At 45.5% G+C, this 19,951-nt stretch overlaps 1 protein-coding gene across 1 annotated transcript; it reads left to right on the plus strand.

The window, feature by feature from the left end:
* The first annotated feature begins 8,955 nt into the window (after positions 1 to 8,955).
* Positions 8,956 to 19,435, plus strand: LOC109293896 (arylacetamide deacetylase-like 3). Its single transcript, XM_019512051.1, has 4 exons — positions 8,956 to 9,266; positions 14,683 to 14,899; positions 16,305 to 16,368; positions 18,008 to 19,435. The coding sequence occupies exons 1-4, from the start codon at positions 9,111 to 9,113 to the stop codon at positions 18,780 to 18,782; spliced, it is 1,212 nt and encodes a 403-aa protein (XP_019367596.1). The 5' UTR covers positions 8,956 to 9,110; the 3' UTR covers positions 18,783 to 19,435.
* The last annotated feature ends 516 nt before the right edge of the window (positions 19,436 to 19,951 follow it).

The following is a 19,951-nucleotide window of genomic DNA, read 5'->3' on the forward strand; positions in this document are numbered from 1 at the left end:
TGGTTTGTTTAGAGAGGAGGAAGCTATCATGAAAACAAATTTTGATCTAGGAATACTTAGAGGTTTGTGGGTTTACCATTAGAGGATAAGCTGCTTTTTGTGTAATCCTACTACCTGTCTCAGTCATACTGGTAGCGGGGCCTGAACTGTAACCTTGTTTTCTGTGAGTTTCTATGCAATTCTTTAAAAATGGATTGCAAAGTACAAGCCCTGATAAATATTTTTGAAGCCTAATAGCTATCCAAGGCTGTGTTGGAAGACCAGAGAAATACACATGTAGTGCTGATGTTTCTAGGGAAAGAAAAGTGATGCTGGCAGTTACCATTGTGTAAGGGTGGCATCGCCTGTTCTACTTAAGGCTTACTAAGCGCAGTTAAAACTCAAGCAGCCACATGTTCAAGCACTTTAGCACGTGTTATGTGCCCGTGTAGTTACATGTTACAATTAGCATGTTATAACTCGAAAGTATTAAAGTTGGCACATGCGGTCATGTGTTAAGGGTTAGTATCTTCTCTAATGCGCACAACTGACCTGCTGCCAGGTGGATGGTGAGTGGGGAAGTGGCTAGAAGCTGTGCCAAGTCTGCCCCACATCTCACCAGTTTTCTACCAGCAGTTTAGGCTCTTCTGCTGATCAGAGGCTGCCCCACCAGGCCCGTGCAGCTGGATTGGGCCAGTACCTGGATTGGAGACCCCCAGCAGCTCACCCATGACTCCCCGGCAGCTCCCTGCTCACCTTTGGCTGCCGGCGCAATGCTGGGGGTGAGGGAAGCTCCTGTCCCACTCCAGGGGCTGCACAGGGGCTGGGCTCAACCCGGAGAGGAGCCTCCCTCCCTGCTCCTGGGCTAGCGGGGAACACCATTTTTTTAAAAAAAGGAAAATCCTTGAGTCTTTCAAGAACCAAATGTGGCTCTGCTACCGGCAAACCTCCTCCACCCCCACCTGGGGCTTCAGATGCTTCCAAATCCTTTGGCGGGCATCCCCGTGCAGGCCCAAGCCCAGAAGCTTGTGGTTCGGGTGCCCCTGAGTTTGGCTTGCCCTTGGCCATATGGCTGCAGGAGTAAGCTAGGGAGGAGTCTCCCATTGCCATAAAGTCAGCGTGTAGCTGAGATTGTCCCGCTGATCTTTAGGGAAGAAAGAACGTCTTTCTTCCCTAAAGCAGAGCATGCATTTAGGATGGGGGTAGCTGGCAGAAGAGCGCTCTGAGGCTGGCTGGCTGGCTGTTACAGGGCCGGGCCGGACCAGCGGCAGAGGCGATAGTCGTACATTTTCAGTCGTGTCTAATTTAAAGGATGAATTTTTGGAGTGAGGCAATCAAACAGCGAACGCCGTCAGGCAGGATTACAGGAAGTGTAGTTTCAAGGCTCAGCTGTATGTGCAGCAAGGTACTTGTGAATGCAGTGTTGTCTGCAGCTGCAAACAAGATCACTTTAATAAGCCAAGTAATGGTTCAATCAGCCTTAACCCTGCGCCTGTGCTTTCCTAGCACTGTATCAAGTAATATCCCTGAAAGGAGCCAGTTTATATTAAGACAAGGAGCTTATCTCCTTATACCTCCCAGCACCCCTCAAAGGATCCTGGCTGAGAATGACTGCTGGAAGGACAAATGTGGGACTGCATGGAGCGGTCCCAGGTCACTGAGTCCAGTCCTGGCATTCACAGACCAGCATTTCCCCAAGGAGTTGCCCAGATTGCCACTTCTAGCGGTCATAGACAACTACAAGCCCAAACACAGCCTACCACATGCCATAGCTGGGAAGCAGGGGGGGCAAGGGCATTCCCAGTCCTTTCCAACCTGAGCTTGGGAGATAATTTCTTCCTGACTTTCAAACTGAGGTCTCTTAAAAGTCTTTGCAGTATTTGCACCCAGCCTGAAGAGACCTGGTATTGTGTGATATGGACTCCACGCCTTTGCTCAGGATACACACCTCCTGCTATCTTGCGCATCAACCAGCCGGTCTGTGACTAACCCGGATCCTTCCTCATTACCCATGCGCTCAAAAAATATCTCATCCCCAGCCATTTCATGACATCAGACTCAACTCTGACGTGAAGCACATCCCCTCCAGCTTCCCTGCACAGCCTGCCTATGAAACCCCAATTGGGAAAATGAACCCAGTGGCACCAAAACAGTTCGGTGCCTGGAGAGAAGTGTCACAAAGCAATTTTTTGGGGATCTATTCAGTCAATAAAGTGCCCTGCTTTGCCCAGCTTTCCCTACTCCTGGCAAGCACCCAGACCCACAGGAAACAGCAGTGGGTAGTTTTTCTCGGTTCTTGTCTGCCCTCGTTTGCCCTAGAAGCAGTTGGGAGGCTCTGTCCCTGCTGAGCAGGTTGCTGATTGCCAGACAGAGGTGGTGCTACAAGGGAAAAGCTAGAGACAAACGGGCTGGAGCAGCCTGGAGTCAAAAGAAGTAAGTGCTGCAATGAACGGCACGCCCTGCTCCCCTTAGCTAGCCCAATGCCAACTTCTCAGCAATATAGCTCCTCCTGCGGTGCAACGCTATCTCCTGCCATATCAGTTCTGGACTAAATTAAACCACAAACCTTAGACTTCTTTGCAGTTGTGTCAGGGGTCCTTGAACCTAGTCCTAAGGCTCCTGGAGAAATCCCAAATTGGCATGGCAGCAAGCTGACAGAAGGGGAAAAGGGGAAGCAATGTTAATGGTTGAGATCACCAAAATATCCTCTGATGAGCAAATGTGACTGGGATGCGGCCCTTTACAGCCATTGATTTTCTGGGGGTTATCTCTGTTCTGACATGATTCAGACACATTTGCAGCACTAAGCCCAGCCTGCTGGAGACAGCTGACACAGTTCAACCGGGCTAACTAAAGGGCACTGATGGACACACATGGTTGTGCTTTCTCTCTGTTCTTGCAGCGCCAAATGCATGACTGAGGATGAGATTGTGCAGGAGAATATCCCTATGGGTAAAGCACAAGAGTGTGATCATCAAGATACGCCGTCACGACTGATTTACTGTGTGATTTGGGGCATGTCTCTTAAACTTTCTGAGCTTCCACTTATCTGTTGGGGGGGGGAAGTGGACGTTGGGGATGTTCCTGTGCTCACGGTTGAAACCTCTTTGAGATCCTTGGATGAGAGGGACAAAGGGAGGGGAAATAATTGTCCTGTTAGGAGAGGGGCACTGCATTGCTATGTGTCCCTCAATTCTTGGTGCTGCTAGGGGCAGCCTAAGCTTTGGGGTGGTAAAAGATTAGCTTGAACCGCGCGCTGGGGAGCTGGGAGAGAGAGAGGAGTCTCAACAAGTCTTGAGCCACCGCATTGTTTTACAGAACGAACACTTGAGACCTGATGCTGACACCTTTTCTTTTTCTTTAACTTCTTGGTTTTATACTTGGTAAAAGCAACAGCCTGAGCTCAGGCATCTCAGCACCCTAACGTTGGAGATGAGCAAGACACATGTGCTGCACCACAATAGATCCAGCTAGAATGAACGAGGGTCGTATCGCTGCCTTTTGTCCTGCAGCAAATAACCTCCATTCATACTGTGCCTTTTATCTGAGTGTCCAATAGTGCTGCCCCTAAACCGCTGCCTGCTTTTTAAAATATTTAAAGACCTTGTGCCTTTTATGATGACACCCAGACATGCCAGAATTTGTGTGGCTAATACATAGCAAACTCAGCTAGATGAAAATACAGCACTGCAATAAATGGCCATGTCCCGCTCCCCTTTGCTAGCCCAGTGCCAACTTTGTCAGCAGTATAGTTCCTCCTGGGGTGAGACAATATCTCCTGCCATATTTGTTGTTGCAGGTAGGTAAAACTAGGGGACTATGGGCTCAACAATTCAGTGGTCAGATGGGTGGGAAACTGGCTGTGGGGTCGGACCCAGACAGTACTAATAGACAGATTTACGTTGGCCTGGTGGAAGGTAGCAGTGGGGTCCCCCAGGGTTTGGTACGTGGACTGATGCTTTGCTTTTCAACATCTACATCAATGATCTGGAGGTGGGGGTGAAAAACACACCAGCAAGGTTCGCTGATGACAGTGAGCCATGGGGAAGTAAGGCCACGCATCAGGGTAGGCTGACGATCCAGGCGGACCTAGACAGATTAGTTTGACGGGCGGACCAGACCCAGATGCTGTTCAACACTGAGAAGTGTAAAGTGCTCCATCTGGGGAGGCAAAATCCACAACAAACTGCCAGGCTCGGTGGTGCTATGCTAGCTAGCACCACGTCTGAAAGGGACCTGGGGGTCATGATTGACCATAAAATGAATATGAGCCAGCGGCGTGATGCTACAGTCAGCAGAGCAAACAATACGCTGGCATGCATCAGCCAGCGCATCTCATGCAAAACTGAGGCAGTTATTCTCCTGCTCTACGCGGCATTGGTGAGGCCGCAGCTGGAGTATGGCATCGGTTCTGGGCACCGCACTTCAGGAAGGATGTAAAGAAGCTCGAGAGAGTCCAGAGAAGAGCCACTCGTATGATTAGAGGCCTGAAGAGCAAGCTATACGAGGACAGGCTGACAGATATGGGACTGTTCAGCCTAGGAAAGAGAAGACTTCAGGGAAATTTGGTGGCAGCTTACAAATATATCAGGGGAGAGCATCAGGGGCTAGACAAACAGCTATTCACCAAAGCGCACTAGGAGCATAAACTCGTAGAAGAAGGTTTCCGACTGAATATAAGGAAAAACTTTTGCACGGTTCACGTGACCAGACTCTGGAACAGACTCCCAGCGGGGCTGGTGCAGGCACCCACCCTGCGGCTCTTCAAAAGGAGACTGGACGCACTCCTCGCTGGGGGTATTTGACCCCAGCAATCTTTCCTGGACCCGATGATCTCACAAGGTCCTTTTCAGCCCTAAACTGTGAATCGGTGTTCTGTGCTAAGTTAAACCACGAACCTGAGACTTCTTTGCAGTTGTGTAAGATCTCTTTGAAACTAGTCCCGGTTTGCTGCGCTTCAGCTTCTTAATAAAATGGCTATCAGCTAAATTGAACAACTCAGACTTACTCATGGAGTGTGCTATCATAGAGTGTACTGCAGGCATGGAGTCCACATGCTGTAACACGTAGGCAGGGGCTTCTGTTATATCATGTTAATGGCATGTTTTGTCATCCTTGCATTCATTCACCTTTCTTGTGTAACTCATTTTGCTTCTGTCTGGAATTTCCATGGGAAGAATGGAGATGGGACACTTGCCAAAACCACAGGCAGGATTACTTAAGAACAATTTGAACTTCTAACGAGGCGGAGAGGTGAAGCAAACCACCTTGCACAGAAACATGTTTGACACTTTCATTTTAATTCCAATGTATGGCCTGAGACCTGGAGCTGGGGATTAACCTGCCTTGCTGGTGACCTTCCAGTTCTGGCGTGCATGAGTGAGCACACTTGGGGCGGACATGTGCAACCTTGTATACTCCAAGACCCATGCCCATCTTGGCATAGATAAGATGTAAATCAGCGGCCCTTTTTTAAAAAAGAACAGTTCCTCCTATGACTAGAGATAGTCAGCCCAGCCTGTAGGCTAAAATCCAGGGTTACATGCTCAGCAAACTCTGCCTTGAATGACTTTTAGATGTTGAAAGGTGTTAGTGGAGGACTGACTCGGCGTTGTTTCTTGAAAGGGTAAGTTTTACTCTGAGGTGCTTAGTGATCATTTGAGCAAAGAGATCCTACCAAGTTGAGAATAGTAATTGTATTTAGCAGTGCTAGAAAAACACTCCCTGCCACCCCGCAAATGTATAATAGCAACCACAACATTCAACGTTCAAGCCAGAGGGAGAAAACTACAAAACTACACAATGCTGACCTACAACTTTAGGAAGTTAGTTGGAAGAAGCTTAGAAGAGAAGGCAAAAATGTCAAAAATCTGCAGGCAGCTTGGAAGCTGTTTAAATATACCATACTGAGGCTCAGGAAATGTGTATGCTACAAATCAAAGGGCACCGAGCAGACCATGAAAACTCCTGCATACATGGCTTAATAGCGGAGTTAAGGAGGCTGTTCGAGGCAGAAAGGCATCCTTCAAAAAATGGAAGGTAAGCCCAAATGAGAAAAATAGGAAAGTGTGTATGTGTGTGTATTGATCTATCAATCTATCTACAGCTCTGTGCGTGCGCGTGTGTATACCCCCCCATATATATATAGATATTACAGAGACTCTTTCTTCCAGGTCCCCAGGCTCTAAGAGACATTTTCAAGTTTATATGAATATAAATAGTATTTTATATTTCTAGTATATTAGTATAAACTTGATAATGTCTCTTAGAGCCTGGGGACCTGGAAGAAGCAGTCCCACATATAAGTCAAGTCTTATAGGTTTAACTTTCGGACTTGACAATCCCCAGCACCTGTCACGTTTACAGAACCGGAGCTATTACCCTCTATTTGAGACTTTAACATCAAATGTTCCTCTCGCCAATGTAACATTTATTTATTACAGACCAGTAATGTAATTAAGTGCGGGGGGTGACAGGGCAACAGCCCTAGGTGGCCACTTTGAGGGCGGAAATAGCACCTACTGCAGCTGCTGGCCAGCCACACTGCTCTTCCCACTGCCCCGTGAGCCTCTGCAGCCCAGGCCACAAAGCAACACTATTATGCCTCTGTTGCAGCCCCAGACATACGAGATGTCTGGCCAGGGGCGGGAGGAATTCATTTACAAACAGTTTACAGCAGTGTTTAGTGCTACAGTCCATCGCTCCCTCTATTCTACATACCTCCACCACAGAAGGAGCGTTGTTTGTCCATCCAGCAAGCAAACAGCTATGTACATCTTCCCAGAAATAGGATTTGGACTTGAGTTCTAGGCAAATACTAACAGAAAAAACAATTGCAAGATGAACTACAGAAGTCCATTAGCCCCTTGGCTAACACAACCACTTCGGAGATGTTGCTGCTGCTTCTATATTTGATGGACTAAAGTCAAAAGCTTCCTCAAGGTGGTGAGGACTGTGCTGTGTTGGAGATGCAATCTCTATCGCACCCTTCCTGTTGTTTTTTCAGGGATGTTGTTCCTGGTGGGAGGGGGTTCAGAAATCATGATCCCTACTTTACTTCAGGTTATTTCAGTGATGAGTTAAGCTGTGCCCCATGATTACATCATCTTTAATCATAACTATGCAAGGCAATACATGATTCATTATTGAATATATAATTATTCACTATCTCCCAAAGCACAGTCTTTAATTAAAGTGTTAGATTGTGAAAAAGTCATCACAGGGAACGGGTGGCTCTCCACGAGTTACAGCAGGGGACCTGCATGTCTGTCAGTACCCTTGAGGGCTGCCTGAGTGGCTTGGCTCAGGCTTCGGCTGCAGGGGCAAGCAAGGGAAAGATTCCTATTAAAGAGCAAGTCTATGCTTGGTTGGGGATTAGGGACCAGAGAATCACAGCAGAAGGTGTTTTCTGGCATCAGACTCCTTCTGGGTTTTTTTTTGACTTGGTCAGTGAATTGTGCCGACTATCACTAAATTCCTCTGGGTGAAATGCATTTCTGGACAGAGAAGATTAAGCTTTACTGTGATTGGTGCACCCACAATGTCACACCTAGGCAGTCATGAACTTCCCTTCTTTAATGGCATCTCATTCACCCTTAGGAAATGAACCTAGGGTTCCCTTTGTACAGAAGACTAGAATAAATAGCCCTGAATGTAAATTTAAAAAAAAAAATCCCTTCTAAGGGAGCTGATTTGCACACAAACCTGACTATTTTCAAGACAGAGGGAGCTGTAACATCCCTTTGCCTTCCCATAGCACCAGTGCCAGTGACTTAAAAAAAAATCTCACTCTTGGGAGTTGGGGAGAAGAACAGAAATGCAGAATGAGGGAAGTAAAATATCAGAAACCCTGATAATGCAACGGGGAGAGATGATATACTTCTGGTCTGCTAGATTCAGGCCAATATACAATAGGGCTGTGCAAAATGGCACTGTTTCATTTCGAGTAGAGTTTCGAGGTTTTGATGAAACAGCATTTTGTTTCGAACTGCATTTCAAGTTGAAACAGCTGTTCCATTTTGCTTCGTCGAAACAGTGAGGCTGTTTCGATGCTGTTTCAACGTTTCTCCCATTCGCTATAATGGGGAAGCTCGAAACAGCCTCTCTCATCCAGCAGGCAGATCAGGGCCCATCCTTGGGGGGGGGCACCAGGGCTGTGCCAGTCCTCCCGGGGCTGCGGGCCCCCGATCTGCCTGCCAGATGAGGGAGGGAAGCCGGTGCTGTCGCCTGGGACTGGGGAAGAGAACTGAGCCCAATTGCTCAGTTCCCGTCCCCAGTGCTACAATTGGGCTGGGGAAAGGAAGTTGGCCCAGCTGGGCTGAGTTCATTTCCCTAGCTAGAAGGTCATGCTGGGGTTGGGAATTCAGCCCAGCTGCCCTGAGTTGCCTTCCCCAGCCCGATCTGGCTCAGTTTCCTTCTCCAGCCTAACTGCAGCGCTGGGGAGGGGAACTGAGCCGCGGCTCAGTTCCCTTCCCTTGCACGGTGATCGGCTTCCCACCCCAGCCACAGGAGGTGGGGAGAGCCAGGGCTGTGCTCCCTGCCTGGCTGAGCCTGGAGCTGCTGGGAGCACAGCCCTGGTTCTCCCCTATCTCCCACCACCTGGCTGTGGCTGCTTTGAACTAGCCTCGTTCTGTTTCGAGGCTGTTTTGAAGCCATTCATTTCATTTCAATTTTGCTGTTTCAAGCTCAAAATGAGTCAAAGCAGTGTCAAAACAAAACAGCCAGCAAAATTTTGCACAGCCCTAATATACAATCTTTTTAGTGTGATAGGGTGGTAGCCAATGCCATCCGCTCTGTTGGGAGCCACCGGTTGAGCAAGTCACGTGGCTCAGCCACACCAACGCAAGGAACAATTACGGTGAGATGCGCCTTCCTACAACACACATATGGGTTGATAGCTGGTAGTGAACTATAGACAGATGCAAATATTAATAATTGCTTTGAGAAACCACTCCCAAGACCAGCTATCACGTTTTGTACTTTGTCACGTGACTACGTGTACTTCCTAGCATTCCTAGGTGGCGAATGAGAAGAGGTAGGAAGAAAACTTTAAATTATGTGACTTTACTTAGGGAGACACTTCTGGAGTCGCAACAGCTAGGATTGAGTGGTTCCTCCCTTAGCACAGGGACATGGAGCTCATCAGAGGTATCTTTTTTTATCCTATTAAGTTTTTGTTGGCGTTCATATTGCATTATGAACACCCCAAGGCAGATATCCCTCAGGGACTTGAACAGCGCATAAAGATTTTTCTTTTACATCACTTCCTGAATTTCGGACTTGGTCTGGTAAGTGTTTTGTTGGAATCGGTTGACTGATTTCAGTTCTGATAGAAAGGTGCAAGCGGCTGGGATTTTGTAGAAGCTGATGTTGAAATATACCGCCAAAAAAAAAAAAATCACAGAAATATCCCCATCAGCTAGATTCATTCTAACAGGAGAAGAAAATAAGTGGTGTCTGTAGCTGTAAAGTGCATGGGTGCTTTGGTACCCAGGTGCCTTCCCAGGCTGCAAGAGAAATAAGCTGCCTTTTGTGGTTGTTTTTGTGAAGGGTTTTGTTGCTTGCTGCTGTGTGTAATGGAAGTATTGAGGGAAAAGCAAGCTGAAGAAAGAATGTGTGTGACTGCCTTGTGAATGGGGTGCGTTCTTCAGCCCTTCTGGCATCTTGAAAAAAATTGTTCTGTGGTTGAGTCCAAATTTGGTGAACCTGTCTCCTGTACTGAGGGCCTTCCTCTGCACTGAATGGAGCTTTGCTGCTCTCTTGCAGCTGCTGCCCTCAGGTACGACCATGTTTGCAGGATGAAGCAATGTCTTGGATAACCAGGGCCAAGTACATTCTGGTCTTTGAGTACCAGCACAGGGTCCTCGAGTTGGATGGTAAATAATACAGAGACTCATTAAGAAAGCTGAGCTGCCAGATGACTCACAAGATAAACTGAAGCTTTCAAAGAGGAATCCACAGCATCACTCTGACCTATTGTGATCCTTCTGAGTTCTTTGCAACAGAAGAAATGCCCAATTTTTTGGTTGCAGTCAAAAAACAAGTAGAGACTCGGATCCGGTGTTTTCTGAGGGGTGCCTTGAGTCTGAAAAAGTTGAGAACTGCTCATCTAGATAATGGCAGCATACTGATCTCTGCTCTCGCTTCCAGCCACTTCACTCCCACTTCTGATCCATTTTTGAAAGGCTGCTGCTACATATATTTTCTTGTAGGGGTGTGCAAAATTTCACTGGCCGTTTCGTTTTGACACTGTTTCAACTCATTTTGAGCTCAAAACAGTGAAATTGAAACAAAACAAAGGGCTTTGAAACATCCTCAAAACAAAATGAGGCTAGTCAAAACATTTCAAAACTTTCAAAATGTTTTGAGTTTCAAAGCAGCCAGCAGCCAGGTGGTGGGAGACAAGGGGGAACCAGGGCTGCGCTCCCAGCAGCTCCAGCCTCAGCCAGGCAGGGAGTGCAGCCCTGGCTCTTCCCGGCTCCTGTGGCTGGGGTGTGAAGCCAATCACAGCTCAGGGGAGGGAACTGAGTCCCAGCTCAGTTCTCCTCCCCAGCTCTGGAATCGGGCTGGAGAAGGAACTGAGCCGGATCACTCAGTTTCCTTCCTGAGCCCTATAATTGGGCTGGGGAAGGCAACTCAGTGCAGCTGGGCTGAATTCCCAACCCCAGCACAACCATTGCACTGGGGAAAGGAAGTCAGCCCAGCTGGGCTAAGTTCCCAACCCCAGCCTAATGAACTCAGCTCAGCTGGGCTGAGTTCCCCTCCCCAGCACTACGATCGGGCTGGGGAAAGGAAGTCAGCCCAACTGGGCTGATTCGCCCCCACCCAGACAACTAAGCAACCAGATAATAAACTCCAAACTGTTTGATTCCATACTGCACATCATGTTTTTAAAGATATTTCCACATGTACTGATATTTCAGTACATACTGGTGTTGTTACTCCTTCCCTTGCACTGCTGTTACATTGCTCATTGAATTCCCTCTGAAATGTGTGCTGCAGGGCAGGTGTTTTATCTCTGCTGCCAAGAGCCTAGTCCTCTTTTTTCTTTGTTGTTTGGAAGGATAAAGTAATGCAATAGTATGGGTGGGAAGAACAACACCAAGTGAAGTTTTTCCTCCTCATCTTTTATAGGGCTTATAGACTCTTGTTTTCATGCTGTGCTTTAACAATTTAATTTCTGAGCGCCTATAACACTAAGTGCATAAAAGACTCCCATAAGACAGAGTAGCTTGAGTCTTGCAGTGGAGATGCCCCAGTCACTCTTAGACACATGTTGTGAGTCAAGGAGAAAAACTGGGGGTCTTTGAAGGAAACATTTACAAGCTTACCATGGAAAATTTGGTAGAAAATGCTGAACAGGAGACTCGTGGTCCTTCAAGCTCTGTGCAATGCTTTGCTTATTGTTTGATGTCCCGACAATTATTTTACCTGCCTTTGATTTTGTTCAGGTAGCAACCTTCAATGCTCACTTCCCTAAAATGTGAGTCAAGGAAGCAATAAGTCTTGTATTTCCAAGCAGTGGAAATACAAAAACTTTTTAGTGCTTAATTAAAAAAATAATCATCAGTGGAGACTATGATCCATCAGCTATGTCCCATCAAAGTGAGTTGGCAATGGCTGAGAACATCTGTGAAACTTATTCCATTTTCAATCTTTTGTGAGATTTTTTTTGCCTGCTCTATCAAGATGTAGAAAATAATTATTTTTTACATTTATAATGACAAAAAATTGCAATAATTTCAAGTGCAAAGTGTAGGGACTCTGGTTCTCTATGTGAGAATGGCATGGTTAAGCAGATACAGGGATTATGGTACAATTTCTTAGTTCAGCAAGTCAGAGTGCTTCCTAGGTAGGAATGCCATGATGATTAAGTGACAAAAAATAGACTCTATACCAAAAAATAAAATCAGCAGTCACATGGACAAATACAATCTGCTGGGGAAGAGTCAGCACATTTTTTATAAAGGGAAATCTGGGCTCTCAAATTGGGTGGAGTTCTTTGAGGCTGTTAACAAACACGTGGACAAGGGGGATCCAGTTGATGTACTATATTTGGACTTCCAAAAAGCTTTTGACAAGGTCCCTCATGAAAGGCAGGACTGGAGAGAAGGTTCTTTCATGCATTCAGGGCTGGTTAAAAGACATGAAGCAAAGGGTAAGGCACTTTTTAGGGTGAAGGGAGGTCAGCAGTGGGGTCCCACAAGGATTTGTGCTGGCCCAATTTTCTTCAACATTTTCATCAGTGGTGGGGAAATTGGGGTGCACTGTCAAATCTCCAAGTTTGCAGCTGATCCCAAATTATTGCGAGTGGTCAAGTCCTAAGCTGATGGAGAGGAGCTGCAGAATGATCTTACCAAGCTAAGTGAGTGGGCAAAAAAATGGCAGATGAACTTCAGTGTAGACAAGTGCAAGGTAATGCAAATGAGGAAAAACAAACTCAACTAGACATACACGATGCTGGGTTCTGAACTAGCTGTTACGACTCTAGAAAGAGATCTTGGAGTCATCATAGGCAGTTCTCTAAACATGCCAGTTTAATGTGCAATGGTGACCCAAAAAAGCCAATGAAGTGTTGGTTATTACTAGGAAAGGAATAGAAAACAAAATGGAGAACATCATCATGCCATTGTACAAATCCACAGTATGCCCCTGTATTGAATACTGGGTGCAGTTCTGGTCTCCACATCTCCAAAAGGATGCAGTAAAATCAGAAAAAAGTGCAAAGAAGGGCAACCAAAATGGTCAGAGGTATGGAGCAGATGCCATATGAGGAGAGATTAAAAAGCCTAGGACTCTTCAGTTTGGAAAGGAGAAGACTGGGGTGAAGGGATATGATCGAAGGCTATAAAACCATGAGGGGTACAGACAAAATGAATAGGAAATTGTTCACCAAGTCGCAGAATACTACAATTAGGGGACACCTCCTGAAATGAGTAGGAGGCAGGTTTAAAACTAACACAAGAAAGTACTGTTGAAAACAATGTATAGTTAACTTGTGGAATTCACTGCCACAGGAAGTGGTAGAGGCAAAGTATAGCCAGGTTCAAATGGATTAGACAAATTCATGGATGATAGATCTACTAATATTTGTTGAACAGGATGGTTGGAGATTTCTCCTTATGCATCTCTTAATTAACAAGAGTGGATGCCAGACAGGATTCACTCTAGATCACTGGCTACACGTAGGGGGTCCACATGCAACCCTTGAGATCAGCTGTGCACCCCCTGGAAGTGCCAGCCATGAAACTGGAAGTGCTGCCAGGGGAACCCCCCAGTCAGTGATGGGCCGCTGGGGGAACCCTCCTCCCCCCCAGTCAGCCCCGGCTGGCCTCCCCCAGGCTTGAACTCTGGTTCAATTAACCAGAGTTCATTGAAATTGTACTCCAATTAATGGCGTAATAATTGTCACTGAAAAAGGGAAGGGCAAGAAGCTGCCAAAGGGCTGCTGTTAGCAGCTTTGACGATGATGGGAGCCAGTTGGTTTCCTGGCTGCTATCTCCTTGCATTTTCAAATCTTCTAATATTAGCCCTGGGTCAGCATTTCCCAAATCCCCTCAAAACTGCCAGTCTGCCATGTCCTCCACAGTCACCATCTATTCACCTACTCATTGGATCCTTCTGCTGCAACGGCACAGAGCCGGCTCCTTTATGAGCTACTCTCGTGGGCTGTGGAGCAGCTAGTCTGTGTTCATATTTTCAAGATCGTCTTTACAACACTTATATAACAAAGAACACCTTTTAAAAATACTGCCTGAATGTGGGAGCGTCCATTTTGGTAAACAGCTCAATATTTGATGAGAGAGATATTGAATAATGTCCACTGAGATGGACAAATAATTATGCCTCAGTACTAATGTAAATTGAAAAAAACTAAGCACGAGTGTTTGACCTAAGAGCTAATTTATGAGCAGGGGGAAAGGACAGAACGTAAGGAACAGAAGAGATCCACCTTGATCTTTATAGCAGAAGGTGGAGAATGGCTAAACGCTTCAGGGATGAGACTAGCTATAAATGCCAGGGAGCTGACAAAATGGTTTCACTCCTGGCTGTCTCTTCCCACTGATGTACAGGGTGGTTTAGGCAGGTGTGTCGGCACAAAGCGGGCTGCATACCAATGCAGATGGCTGTACGAGTGACTTCTGGATGAGGAGCTTTACATACCCAAGCCAGATCAGTTCTCAGGGACCCCTCCCAAGCATAAAATATGTGCCCCAGGCCCATACATCTTGGCACAGGCCCATCTCCTTTTCCTACAATCCTAAATTGAGCATGGCCTATAATCCTAAACTGAGCATGGCCTTTATCTCTTTCCATTCCCTTCAGATCTGAGCCATACCCTTGGCCCAATATATGTTTGCGTGACATGGAACGGTTTGCATGTAGGTGGGACTTCAATTGCTTAAACAGTTCAAAACTTACAGGTTAGGTACAGAAATTACACTTTTACTGGTATAAGTAATCAGAAACAGATCCGGACCCTTAACAGAACAGAAATTTAGTACATATAGATTGGTTTAAAAATGGCAGAATTGCTGAATGTAGAATTGTTGTGAATTTAGAGAAAGAACAGAGATGTGTCTTGTTAAGTGCTTGTGTGATAAAGTTGATTGCAATGAGAGATTCACCCTTCAGTATATTGCTGAAACAAACTGACTAGGGTCTGCATATTAATTCTGGTTTCTATATTTTTTTTACAAACAGGCAAACGTTTTGGACAAAGCAGGCCTCTGCTATGAGCATGATGTCCTGCGATTTTTAGTAAATGGTGTACCACCACAGAAGACTAACGAGCTTTTAATTAACAATGTGATGTTCAACAATTTAACCGTGAGGATCTACCAGCCCAAAGTGCCGTCTACCGGCCTGCGGAGAGGAATCGTTTATTGCCATGGAGGAGTTGGCCGGTTTGGAAGCATCAGTAAGAAATTCTGGAATTATACAAAACTAGAAACTAAAAAGTACAAAAATTACTGTGGAGTTCTTTTTAGGACGTGGGTTTTCTCAAATGATACCATGAATGGGAAAATTTAAAAGAAATGATTCGTATAACCAACTTCTTTAATATAAAAGCAATCTACTATTGCTGTTGGTTATAGGTGTGTTGGAAGAAAATGTTCTTTTTGGGTAAACGTGGTATCTTTTATTAGACCAACTAAATAGGTGGAAAAATTGTTCTTTGCAAGCTTTTGGGCACAGCATAGGATGAATCTACCTATCTACTTCTATTTACATTTAAGCAGTGTCATGCAGCTGAGTATTTTCTTGAATGGAAATCTGTACTGTTTAATGATTTCCACCCTTTGGTCATTTGTACCTTACTAATCGACTCATCTAATGAATCCCCTCTTATTTTGGATACTACAGATAGAAATTCAGGCTTTGATCATGTCACATCTCTTGGGCTAAAAACAGATGTCACTTTTGTTGTGGCATCAGCCTTGCTGGGATGTGTTTCAGCACAGCTGATCTGATTGATGAACAGAAACAGGGGCCTAATCCTGCAGGACGATGACCCCTGGTGCCATGCCCCAACCTGGGCATGGCAGCTTGATTTTCAGGGTGCATACCTGGAAGCACATGAAGAGGACCCCATAGAGGTTCTCTCCTCCCCACTTACAGGCTGTGCCCTGACCTGGGGTACAGCAGCATGAAATGCCTGTCCTGGGAATCACTACAGGTACATCAGCACGCGTCGGTAGGAACTGCTCTGGGAGTGTCTGCCTGGGGTAGTGGAGAGCATGGGCAGCCCAGGGCTGCTGGTGATTACTCACCATAAACTAACAGATATTGGCTAAGACTATTATTGCGAATTTTAATGACCTCAACTTTGGGTATATGTGGTGCAACAAAGGGCAGAGACATCTGTTAGCTTGGGGTGTGTGCCACCATAAATATTTTATAGCGGCACAAAGGTAATAGTTGTTTGCAGCCTAGCAAATATAATCCCTGGTTAGAAGCTGTGCCTGAGTTCCTTTACCCTTGAAAATTTCCCTACGTGGAGGAATCTCTTTAAGAGATTTCCCATTATCCTGAGCAGTCTCTCTCGTTTTTTGATTAAAATTGAAAGAATTTAAGACAAACCATGTCATTATACAAGATTAAGGAAGTGAAGCATTTTGAATGATAGACACAAAACAGTTTTTTTTCTTTTCTATTTTCCCAGGCAGCGAAGGAACAATGCTTTTTCAAATAAATCATAATTCTGGTTGCCTGATTTCACAAGGTGCCTGGCACTTGCTGGCTGAAAACCCAGTCCTTTAAGGCACCCCAAGTTGGACAAAATATTTCATTAATGCAGCTCATTTAAGCGCTTTATTTTGCAGATGCCTATGAGAGAGTATGCCGCTCTATCTGCAGAAACAGTGACTCGGTGGTTGCAAGCATTGAGTAAGTAGTCTCACTCTATCTGCGGTATCTGGGAACCATTTATTACATGTCATGTGTGGGCTTGAGTGTCTGCTGTGCACCCCAACTCAGCAGCTGGTTCTTGAAAGGAGAAAGTGGATTAGAAAAAGAGACATACTAGGCATGTCTACACGTTCATTAATGCACCTTAGTTACTGTGTATTTAGTGTAGTACCTCTAATAAGAGGCACTAAGTGAATGTGCAGTAAGTAGAGTTACTGCGCAGTAGTGCCAGCGCACAGTTTTTTAGTGACACTTGCTGTGCATTAGCTTAATAACACTGTTCAGTAAGCTATTAGTTTTGACTTTTCAAATTCTCCTCTCCAAAACTATTAACTAAAATCAATGCACACAGAGGGGAAAAAAATCACAGGTTTTCTTGAACTGAATCAATGTTTCTTGTGAAAAAGATATTTCATCTGAAAAATGTTGCCCAGTTCCAGTTAAGAGCAAATACAAAAGAGCAGCCCACAGATGTTTTATTGGCCTTATCAGACTCAAGAATTTTGCTATGGATTTGGGAACATCATTTTCTAGTATCGCAAAGTCACCTACCTGTGTACTACTACTCTATCCGCTAACGGGGTGCTAATGTAATTGTATTACCCATCTACCCTTAGATAGTCTTCATTGCAGAAATCCAGCTACATGACCCTGTGTTGGATACCAGGAGTTTCTGGAGAAACGTAGTTCAGGCAATGAATGAGGAAAACTGTGCGGCCCAAATGGAATTAATAATGCAATTAATTAATGGAATTAATAATGATTTTGTTTTGTATCCTGAAACCTTTGGCTAATCCAAATGGCATAGTAAACTGGTAAAAAAACCCCCACAAAAGTACACATCTGTGTATATTTTAGTCCTCTGAGGAAGAACCTTATATAAGTGAATAATTGTGGATTGTCCAACACCATCTTTCATATTTCTGGATTAAGGGTTTTATTTATCCTCATTAGGTGTGGAGAGACAAATGACCTTGGGGAAAAAAGTTGTTCTCTTTGAATTATATATACAAAAAAATTGCATTGGTTGCTCCTTAAATCCAGGACTGGTAGAGCTAAGCTAATACCTGCCATAGAGCAGTGGTGCTCAACCTTCTGGCCCCATGGACTGGATGAGGGGCATGGAGCCGGTCTGCAGGCAGGATCCCACCATGGGGTCAGTCCGTGGGCTGGGTTCAGGATGGGGTTAGTATCCAGGGTCAGTCCATGGTCCACTGCAATTAATGCTAACACTGCACTTCCACCACCAAATATCTATGCGGGGGGGGGTCTCACAGACCAGATGACATGGGCAGGAGGTTAAGCAACACTTCCAAGCTTCTCCCTTTACAAATCTTTCATGACCCAAAAGACAACGGGATAGCTTTAAAATTTTCAGATGTTTACTTTCTAAAATCCTATTCTTGAATATTTGCTGGAGGAGCTGTGAAAAATTTGACGCCAGGATTACAGCCAGGAGGCTGGTTACTGGTTCACACCCTGAAGCATTCAGGAAAAATAAGCCATGTCAGCAATTGCCTGAACCACATGCAAAATTAGAATAAATAAATAAATAACCTTAATACTTTTCCTATCAGTCAGATACAAGGTAATTTAAATTCTTTCTCTGGTATTTTAGGTATCGCTTAGCTCCTGAGCACCCATTTCCAACCCAGTTTGACGACTGTGTCACTGCTACCATCCACTTTATGAGGACGGCAAAAGACTATGGGGTGGACCCCACTCGTGTTATCGTCTGTGGAGACAGCAGTGGAGGCACAATTGCTGCTAGTGTTTGCCAGACCCTGGTGAACAGAACGGACCTCCCCAAGGTGCGGGCACAGATCCTGATCTACCCATTTCTCCAGGCTGTGGACTTTAACTTGCCTTCATATCAGCAGAACGAGGACGCTCCAGTCTTACCAAAAAGTAGGACTGTTGACTTTGGTTTCAAGTATTTAAATCTGGACCCATCACTGATAGATGATTTCCTGAGAGGTGCTCATATTCCTGAAAGTGTAAGACAGAAATACAGTAAATGGCTGAGCCCAGACAATCTCCCGAACAAATTTAAGACAAGAAGCTACAAACCACCTCCAATTGCTCCATGTAAAGAAGAGGTGTATGCCTTGGCCCAGCCATTTATTGGGACAACCTTTTCCCCACTTTTAGCCGAAGATGCCGTTGTTCGTCAACTCCCCGACTCTTTCATTTTGACCTGCGAGTATGACGTGCTCAGGGATGATGGGCTGCTGTACAAGAAACGACTGGAGGACAATGGTGTCCGAGTGACCTGGTGCCACCTCAGTGATGGCTTCCATGGTGTGTTATTTGCAGTCGATTATGGGATTTTATCATTTAAGGCTGGACATAAAGGAATCAACAGGATAGTTAACTTTATAAAAACTTTGTAAAAAACCCCCCACTTTTTTCTTCAGAGCTGGGAGCCTGGCATTATCTGTCCAAAGTCACTCCTCTCAGCCATCACAGAAATGTCAAGATACTCTCTGATGTCAAAGATTTGGTCATGTCCATCACTGGAGCTCCCCTCTTGCATGTTGTTCCAGGTGCTTGAGTTGGTGACTGCTGTTTCTTGCTGCTTGTAGGTGATGTGGTAGGATGACCTGCAGATTCACAGACTACCCGCATGTTGGTACTCAGCTTCTTATGGCTGTTAGGTATACCCATGAAACACTTGGCCTTCCAGAAAGAGATTGGGGCAGTGCAGTGAATGCTAGGGAGAAAAGACAGGGCTTGGTAAATGGCACTGGGGCTAAGTCTGAGGTTGTAGGAGGATGAATCTGCAGGAGAAGTGGAACAATGAATTTGGGAGAGCTGGATCTAGTGCCAGTTCCAGAAGGGCCTAAATTGGACTGAGTCAAATTTGAATGTAAGTGAAGGCTGCAGGGACCTGGAGAACTGAAGAGATGTGGGGACACAGGCAGAGAAGAGATGGTGGAAGGAGAAGGGGACAGAACTGGGAGGAGCAGAACAGCACAAATTATAAGCTAAAAAAATGCAACCAGCATTTAATGAGGAGCTAGATATTAACGGTGCCTGTGGACATGCAGGAAGGTTGCTCCAACATGCTGTAATTACAGCACATTGGAGCAGCCTCGATTGAGTCTGCTGGAGCATGCTAAATTAGCGCACCTCCAGCAGCCTCTGCGTCTTGTGTATCGCTGTCCCTGTGCTTCAAAATGGGGGTGGGGGAACTTTAACTAAAGCTCATTAGACAAGCTTTAGATAAAGTGCCCCCATGGCCATTTTGAAGCATGGGGATGCTGATACACAAGATGCTGTGGGTGCTTTAATTAGAGAGGCTCTCCCTTTCCCACTCACCCCGCCTCCTATCTTTCTCTCGCCTGTTGTCTCACAGGGCCTCTGATCTCCCCTACCACACATTTCCATTTTCACAGACCAACATTTTGCATACTGGCTTTCATTCTACCCAGGAGAGATCACAAAGAAACAACAAACTCTCCGTGTACCTGAAGATGGGGGTTTGTACTCAAAAACTTGCAAAGAACAAGATTTCCAATAAAAGATAACGCATTTACCCAAAGAAACTTGTCTGCCTATT

This window comes from Gavialis gangeticus, unplaced genomic scaffold (assembly GCF_001723915.1).
Source record: "Gavialis gangeticus isolate Ggan-Ray unplaced genomic scaffold, GavGan_comp1, whole genome shotgun sequence".
NCBI lineage: Eukaryota > Metazoa > Chordata > Crocodylia > Gavialidae > Gavialis > Gavialis gangeticus.